This window comes from Galleria mellonella, unplaced genomic scaffold, assembly GCF_026898425.1.
Source record: "Galleria mellonella isolate WM207_F2 unplaced genomic scaffold, CSIRO_AGI_GalMel_v1 utg184, whole genome shotgun sequence".
NCBI lineage: Eukaryota > Metazoa > Arthropoda > Insecta > Lepidoptera > Pyralidae > Galleria > Galleria mellonella.
The window spans coordinates 2,622,335-2,631,718 of NW_026442025.1; the positions used below are offsets into that span (position 1 = coordinate 2,622,335).

The 9,384-nt window shown below is 34.5% G+C and overlaps 1 protein-coding gene across 2 annotated transcripts in view; it reads right to left on the reverse strand.

Annotated features, from left to right (window-relative positions):
* Positions 1 to 7,443, reverse strand: part of LOC113512197 (dynein axonemal heavy chain 1-like) — an 86,129-nt gene extending 78,686 nt beyond the window's left edge. The window contains exons 1-10 of one of the 2 annotated variants that reach the window (XM_052893869.1): positions 7,165 to 7,443; positions 6,399 to 6,521; positions 4,548 to 4,689; positions 4,179 to 4,264; positions 3,650 to 3,754; positions 2,915 to 3,059; positions 2,380 to 2,506; positions 1,824 to 1,945; positions 775 to 864; positions 169 to 248 (exon numbers count right to left, since the gene is read on the reverse strand). In XM_052893869.1, the coding sequence (XP_052749829.1) occupies positions 169 to 248; positions 775 to 864; positions 1,824 to 1,945; positions 2,380 to 2,506; positions 2,915 to 3,059; positions 3,650 to 3,754; positions 4,179 to 4,264; positions 4,548 to 4,661 (869 nt within the window). In that variant the 5' untranslated portion in view covers positions 4,662 to 4,689; positions 6,399 to 6,521; positions 7,165 to 7,443. Of the gene's footprint in view, positions 1 to 168; positions 249 to 774; positions 865 to 1,823; positions 1,946 to 2,379; positions 2,507 to 2,914; positions 3,060 to 3,649; positions 3,755 to 4,178; positions 4,265 to 4,547; positions 4,690 to 5,197; positions 5,344 to 6,398; positions 6,522 to 7,164 lie in introns of those variants that run through there. The other variant, XM_052893868.1, reaches the window with a different exon arrangement.
* Positions 7,444 to 9,384: the final 1,941 nt, after the last annotated feature.

Consider the following 9,384-nt stretch of genomic DNA (forward strand, 5'->3'; position numbering starts at 1 on the left):
AAAATAAACTACAGGATGGATTCAAGCATGTCAAAATTGTCAACTGGAATGGTAGGAACATTCCAGTTTACAATTTATGTTGAGGCAAAATTTTGGAGTGGAGACGTAATGCATGTAATAATGATAACAATGAAACAACTACAAAATCATCAACACAATTAGATATACCCCTTTCCGACATCTCTGAACGACATCCTGATTGCGTGTGCTGTGTTATTCAGCCAAGTTATATTCAAATATTTCAACATCTGTACAGAAACATAAGCAAAAATTAAAGAGCTGCAATATTGATTGGCATTTTAATCACGGATATTTTTCTTTGCATTTGTTATGCTGTGAGAGGATTACAACTATGGATTGCTCTTTGGACTTAAAAGCCTAACCAAACGAGACGAATATAAATGAAAAGTTTTGCCTACAGATAAAATCTATAAATAGCGAGAAAGTCTAATAAATTAAAAGAAATAATCAAAATATCCTATTTAGAGTTATGATTATATTTGGTATAGTCGCAGTGGACGCAGCCATCGAGCCAGAGAGCCTTTCCAGTTGATTGACGAAAATTCAAATATTTTCAAAATAAAATAACCCACCGAGTTCTTTAATTAATACCAGGTGCTGATTTCCACCGTAAAATAAAATACCACTAATACCACCTCGGGCTATGGCGGTCCACTAGTCTACACTACATAAAAAGCTACTAGATTTACAATGGGCAGTTGCTATCCTTACAGAGGGATGGCGGGAAAAGGGTGTTTTACCATGCACACTTACCATTGAAGTACAGTGCTGCTGCGCTGCGTCGAACTCAGCAAGGCTCACGTTTCTACCATAATTGGTAGTGAAGAACAACATTGACTCCACCTGGTTACGGATAACATTGATATGTAGCCTGCATACCAATTTATCTCATAATTAAACCTTCTCTCTCACCATATACTAACATATCCATAATTCGCTGCACAAAAACTCCACAAGAGTTTTAATACAGCTAATAAAATACCTTGCAAAGTAAATGTGTACATCACAGAAGAACAAGGTGATTGATATAGGCAAAGCAAACATCAATGATCTAGCTATATAACTCAAAAAATTAATACCCAATGAAGAAGAGAGGTTTTCGATTAGCAAATCAGGAAAAGCAAACAGCGTAGAATAACTAGATGGAGCGATGGCATCCATCCAATGTGTTGCAAAGTCAAATGAATGCGAGTGACTTAGGACTGTTCCTTATAACAATTTAGAGGGAAGGCCTGTAATCGTCGTATCACCATCATCATATCAGCCTTTAACTGTCCACTGCTAAACATAAGCTTCCCCCTTAGGGAGATTTGCCGGTAGTTGCCACGTTTAGTTACTCTAAAGCCTGACTGCGGTTGCCAATCCATTCCCCGTAGTGGCAGGCGGATTAGCACCCCAGTCAGGCTTAAGAGATGTTTTAAGAGTTAAGCTGCTGCCCATCTTAGTCACCTCCCTTAGTCGCCTCTTACGGCGTCCACGGGAAAGGAAGAACTATTTAGTTTGTAAGGTTTTTCGTCATTAATTATCCACTGTTGATTATATGTCTTGTGGTCCTATATAGTATGTGAAAATAGGCCACCCCTACTCTATTCCGTCTTGTGGTCCTATATAGTATGTGAGAATAGGCCACCCCTATTCTATAACGGGACCACAAGGCCTATAATTAACAGTGGATAATGAGTGACGAAAAACCTTACAAACTAAATAGTTCAGCGATTTAATTGATTCATAAGAATGTTCCTTCAAAATCATCATTGTGTTTATGACATTCCTAATTTTGAGGTTGGAAACAGTTAAACTACCTTTAGACACTCCTCGACAACCAAGTGTATACAGGATACAGCTTCCGTAATCACGTACAACGAGTACCACTGATTATGTTTCAGTCGTCCGGGGAAGTCTTCCATCACGCAAGGGTACCGCCCTGGATATTATAAACATATACTTAGAATCCGTTGCTGTAAAGATTTTTTACAATCAGCAACATACATGTTCTTTTATGCAACTTAGAATGGCAAACAAGATGACGGTCCACCTGATGGAAAATGGTAATCGCCGCCTATAGGCATGAATAGTACTATGGACACAACAGAGTATACTGTTTCGTCCATGATACCCTCATGCGTTGCTATTCCTGAGGACTTAGGTATTATTCGTCTGAACCGTGTAAATTCACTGCCATATCCCACCCTTCAAACCGAAATACAGCCATGCAAACACAACTGTTTCACGGTAGAAAAACGATAGAGCTGCCCAAGTAAACGACTTTTATACAATCTCCTTCTAGTGACATGTGACACGCATGTCATTTATTATCAAGTGGTTTTAATGAATGGTATAAAAAGAGTCTAAACTTACCATAGTCCGGCACTGGAGGCACGTAATCCTTAGTGGGCACATCGATAAAATTATAAAGATCCCTATACTTCTGTATAGTGTTCATTATCTTCATTTTACCTTCCATTTTCTTATAAAGCAACTCAGCCTATAACAACATTATATGAATCAATTGATAATATGACATCAAGATGATGTTAGATCAGATTAAGGATAAGGTGGATTGCAAGCCTTGTCACAAGATACATAAGACTTCTTAGATATTCAGCAGTGGACAGTTAAAGACTAATCTGATGATGATGAAATATGAATAGGTTCTGCGTAGGCCACTGAGCTCCATCTTCATGGCCGGTCGTAAAGCTAAGCCAAATCTTTTTGTTATATGAATAAAAACATTACGCCGACCCCAAATAATAATTGGGATAAGAGTAGGAAGATGATGAGGCCACTGAGCTCCATCTTCAACCTAAACATCATTTATTAAATGATAATTGTGTATATTCACAGGACTATTCAAAGTAAAAACGATTCAAGAAGATAACATAAATTTGAGAACCTCGTGTTTCAGATTTTGCAAGTGGTTCTCGTCAAGCTCGCGAGCCTGCCTGTGTATCCGCACCATAGCAATCACGACGGGCATGAAATGACGTGGCATAATCGGCAGCCCGTCCAACAGCAGACAATCCAGATAAAGGTAGAACCTGCAATTTGCATACAATGAAAATGGGACTCGAGCATATGCCCTTCTGAAGTTGGGAGTTACGACTATAAATCCAAAATGCCAAGAACAAGAATTTGAAGACAAACCCGAGTAGGATTATACAAGAAAAATAACGCAAAAGCGTCGTATAAAATTGTTTGCGACTTTAAAACATAAAATGGCTTTTGGCTTTACTTTACATGCTTTTGAAGAACTTATTTCAGAGAAATAGAAGATAGCTATTTTGCAGCATCCCAGCGGTGAACAATTCTTAGATATAAAATATAAAAATAAAGAAATATTATTACAATCTTTCTAGCGAGTTTTCTAGGACCATATACATTTAGTGGCGTGTGGTCCTAGCATAGAATAGGCCACCTCTTCCTTTCGCATGGATGTCATAAGAGGCGATAGGAAGGGAACGAAGGGAACAGCAAGAAAAGATAGAAGATAGATTTTTAAGGAAGAAAATTTTGGCAGTTCTAAAATATTTCTCAACTATAGATACAGAAGACAGTTGATTGATGTGCAACTTTCAAAAGTATCATCTAAATAACTGTTATAAATGTTAAATTTCATATGATGTCATACCGTAAGTTATTCTCCACTTCTCTCCGCAAATCGACTGCGAACTTGACGCGTTGCGCAAACGTCTCGGGATCGTCCGCTTTGAACATGAGGCGGATGCGAGGGATGCTGAAACCAATATAAACCCTGAGTTCAATTCTTATAGGTATAGGTTATAAAGAGTGTGAGGTCTCTTAATGTAAGACTTCTGTAGATCACAGCAAGGAAGTAGCTAGTCATTTAGACATTAACGACTGATCATACACAACAATGCAAATACACAATTTGGGATTATAAGCCTAACTAAATACTTTTGTAAACTGCTCAATTTCAAACTACATGGGACAGGTAAAGGAAACACAAAGTAACATGTCATATAGAGAGATCAAAGATATGGCATGGGATAAAGCTGGCTAAAGGAAAATGCATAAATTAGTTGCACCGACAAGAGAAAATTCTTAAATGAAAAGAGAGACTGAATTCCCAAATTCCAAAAACACAGAAATTATTTACAGACCTGATGCTAATTTGTAAAATACAGAAAATGGATTACTTGTATCGACGTTTGGTGCCATCTAGTGCCATCACCTCCCATTTCTCTGTTTCCTTGTCGTAGCTGAACGCAGCCACATTTATCCACTAAAATAATATAAGACCATTTAGAAGTTAGGATTCCATAACAGGACAAAATTAATGATCCTAATCCAGAGAATTAGTAATTTCTTTTTGAATATGTGGCAAAGCATACCCTATCCATCTTTCTATCATTTTCCACCCATTTTGATTTCGATCTTTAAAAGCCCCTTACGGCGACTGCCCAACGTTAACAGATTCTTGTTAATTTTTTTTACCTTCACCACAAAGTAACATTTGGGAGAATGTTTCTAAATATCCTTTATATAATACTTTATTATCTCTGCACCTCATACAAATTGTTCAGCATCTGCAAGACGTCTCCAGAAGATTTGCTGGCCTTTCCATCCTCTTTAGGAATAAAAGCGAGGCCTGGACAAGGGTACTGCTCCCCCTTGATCATACCCAATGACAACCACTCCTCTGGTACACTAAAATGGACAATGAAATAAATTATTAGTGTTGGTTTCGAACTTTCTAATGTTTTCACGAATTTATGCAAGTAGATTTTTTCTGTGATGTACTAAAGTTATTACTATTATTAGTTACTAGTAATAGTTGCCACGCTTGGTAGGATCGTTGGTAACCGACATTAGGCTTTTAGAGTTGTTTTAAGAGGAAATCCACTGCCCATCCCTCGTTCTCCCTTAGTCGCCTTTTACTACACCTACGGGAAAGGAAGCGGTAGCCTATTCTATGCCGGGGCACACACGACATACTTAATATGCTTAAGTATCTAATAAAAAAGTTTTTTAAATTAAAATAACTGGTTTTACTGTAATTGTCATAGTTTTTTTTTTTTTGTGGAACAATACTTTATAATGTTCAGATAGTTTATTGTGCTGCAGATCGGGGTACAAAGTTGAACAATAGATACTCTGTAATTTTAATTCAGGCAAGCAAAGACGCAGGATGCAACTAGTATAAAAATAGACAAACCGACAGTCGAAGTCAGTGTTATCGAATATTTCCAAGTCAAGCTTCGGAAATGGACTATATAGGCCATAATACTCTTGATCTGTAAATTGAAACTCAGTCGGGGGCAGCAACCAGAAAGGTTGTATGCCCAACTCACGGAGCATTTTCTAGAAACAAATAACAAATTAAACCAATTGCCCAATCCTGAGGCTAGGATACCCAGAGTAATTTTCCAGAGGGAAACTCTACAAAAAATCGTTTGATTGAGTAGCTTTCCACCATTCGTGTTTCTACCATGAAACAGTTTGTTTGCATGGTGGTTTTGATTTGAATATGGCAGTGAATTTACAAGGTACAGAGAGTCCTCAGGAATGGCAACACATGGAAGTATCATGGGCGAAACAGTATATTCAGTTATGTTCAAAGTACCGCTCATGTCTATAGGCGACGGTTACCACTATCCATCAGGTGGGCTATCAGCTCGTTTGCCGTTCCAAGTTGCATAAAAAAATTAAACCGCAAATTTATAAAATAATGAGGACTCTTAAAAAAATTATGTCTAAATACTTGGATAGCAATGGTTTTACTTTTTGAAGTACAGATATGAATTAGACTATCAACTGCAAAAACTCAATTGATATAATAGAAGATATGAGTCCCATAATATGAATATTGTTCATGGGTGTTCTAGACATTATTTGGAGTCCCATTGCCAACAATGATATATGATTGATAGTTGGTGACATTGTCAGTTTGGCACGATGAGCTAACTGACCTGAGCTGATTTGTTCATAACTATCATCCCTCATCAGAACTTCACCACAATATAATAATCACAGGCTGGTCGAGTATTCCATTTTTGTTTAATACAAAATAATTTATTTAAATACATAAGTCAATACAAGCCAGTGAATTAATCTCATCCTTTTTTAAGTAACTTCAAAAAGAAACAGGTTCACAATCAGGTTGTATTTTTTTTTATGTTTGTTACCTCATACTTCCATCTAATGTATACTAATTTAGAAATTTCTTTTTTTATCTACATAAAAGGGCATATTTACAGATTGGTACCATAGAAATTTTATCAAAATTAGTTTAAAAGGTCAGTTTTGAAATCAATATAACTTGTTTTAGCACAATTGAAGCCAGATTTCTAGTGTATGATAAACTTAAATTATTTTTTATTCCATTTTTGTCCATTAAAAATATTCATCCCAACTACCTTTATATTAGCAGCGAGAAATTTTCTCCGTAGCCTCTCAATTTTAACCAAACGAGGCAACTCCTTTGGCAGCACTATACTCAGAAACTGCAGTTTAGGTACAAATGTCTCAAATGGAAATTTCTGTAAAATAAAAAATATATAAAGTAAAGATGTTTCAAAAATTTTTATATCATTATACTGGTGATTTAGAACTTCATAATTAATTTAATGATTTTTTAAGATACCAGTGACAGACAAGAATCAACACTTTCATACCACTATTATTGCTGTGAGGGTGTCACTCTCTCTCATCAGAGTTTCTATACTGCAATATTGAAACATACTTTAATAGTAATGTTGTATAGTGTTAGTTGGCATGCCTACTCGTTTTAAAATATATCTTTTGTATTTAAATTACTTTGTTACTCATGGAAAAAATCTTAACTATATAAATAAATCAATTGTCCAATATATATAAACACACCACTTCAAAATGGCTGCATCTATTTAGCTAATTCTTTTTTGTTGCATTTATAATTGTCAGGATAAGGTTTATATAAAAAAATTGTTACCAGCTGTTAACTTTCCACCACTGAACATAGGCCATGTATATATATAAATATATAAAAGTTTTATTCTTCATGTTTGGTTAGTACAATACAGAATGAACAGTGTGTCAGACAAGGGCTACTGAAAAGGACTCTTTAAACAATAATAAAATTTCTACATAAGTACTACTTTTATTTCTATATAATACTAAAATTAAAGATAAAGAAAATCTTACAATACTTTCATCTTCTCGATACGTAGTCCAACGACCGGGCGGCAAGAGAATCTTAGGTCTTTGCGGTTTTGGCAGGGAAACAACAGTAGGCGCTAGTCTGTCAGTTTTTGCCTATACAAACGAAGAATAGTGACTGTATATAAAGAATCTGCCTATATACCACTTGTTAATTTAAAACTGTTTGTACTGTTAGATTGTTACAGTCGAATAGTTTAAGTTTACTAACATTTTGTTTATTTACAAACACAACCTAAGAATACCTGTTGTCAAAAAAATTAAAAATACCGCCATTGAACTACGAACTGTCAATTTTGCAATGATAGGTACCTACACCTGTACCTAGTTTATAGACAACGATTGAGGCATCCAGACTCTCAAGTCTACACAATCAACGGGTATACACTTTAACGATCATGTTGTATTATTGTTTGCGCCACGAACTTAGATTAATTCAGTTTATTTTTTTTTTTATATAGAAGAGTTAATCTCAGCTAATAATTATTTAAAAGATTACAAGATGTTTGTACCTCTAAAAGTAATTTCATACGTTTTTTTGCGCAAATTTCCCTAGTTGGATCTTCTTTAGTCATGTCAGATACTAATTCGGAATAGTATCCCCTCTTGGGAATGGCATCTCTTGATGTATTATCATAAACCACATCTTGTTGTTTAATCTTTTTTCTTTTACTGTACATACCTGCTAAAAATGATTACAATAAAGCTTAGGGAAAATAAAATTATATTTGTGAAGAAATAATGCAAGTTGACATTATTTTATTTTGATCTTTATTTCAATAATTTAAAAAGTATGATTTGACTACCGAGTCTGTTAAATAGGTTGGTATCTATAGTATTGAGGCCCAATACTTATAATTTTGATAGAACATTAAAGATATTTTTTTTTATTAAGTAACCGCATCAAATAGCTATACTAAACATAACGGTCTTGGAAAAACATTATCGAGCAATGGACTGCTGACTATATATGTTGTGTATGGTTTCGGACGGTACTCGTACAACGTATAATGCGATATCTAACTCTTAAATATTATTAAGTAATATCCGTTTTGAACAAGAACAAAACATACGTAATAGCTAAATATCTAAACAAAATTGTATATGAATAAAGTTTGTTTTGATCACAGAACAAGTAATGATTTGATTTGAATAAGAAACAGATTGCCAACATATAATAAAAGAAGTAAAAACGGGATAAATATTAAGGCTGGAAAACATTAAGGTTGGATAGCATTAGTATAAAGTCTATGAGTGTGTGTCACCATCTGTTTAAATTCCGTCAGCCAACACGCCATTTACGAAAATGCACATTCACAAACATTGTTTTTAGCGGATGCACTCTGTGCTATTCCATATGAATAGAAAAAAAAATGTGACAATATAAACTATTGTTTCGTATGTGTATTCGTATAATAATAAATCTATCTGGTTTTTGTTAAAGTTCCCCTAAAGTTTATGTGATATACACCAGTATATATTATTCACCTACTTCCATTCCACCTCTCATCATCAGTTTGGTAAGTCATTCTATCTATATTATTACAGAAAAAGCTATTGTGTTATTAATAGGCAGCAACCGATTGAAAATAGACAGACATTTACCCAAATGAACTAATCACTGTGTACTTGTACATAATCAAGTATAAATAATTAAGAAATTTAAAAAAAAATACCGTCTTAAAATCAAGATCATAATTTAAGCACTCTAAACTGAAAAAGAAATTCCGCATCTTAATCTTTTATAGATCTTCTTGACATTACTGTTAATTTTAAAGTTTAAATTTTTGACAGACAATAACATTACGAACATGAAATATATAAATATCTGACAAAAAAAAAGAGCTTAAAATATAGAAAAATAATGTTCATACTTTTCATAATCTTCTAATATATTAAACAGTTGACAGTATAGATGATATAAGTCATTTAAAACTCAGAAGCTACACAAAAGTTCAGCTCACTCATAATAAGTTACGTAAATTCATTCTATATTTTGTAGTGATATTATTAGTGTAAAAAATATTGACTCAAAAAGATTGATCAATTCTTTTATTCCGCCGTAGAAGTATACGGATACTGAGAAAAGTTTTGGGGTCAGGGTACGATAACAAAAAATGCTGTTGGCGGATAGAATTCCCAGTTATGAACAGACTAGCGGCAAATATTTAGCACTCTTCAAGACGAAGCTTACAAAGAATTATA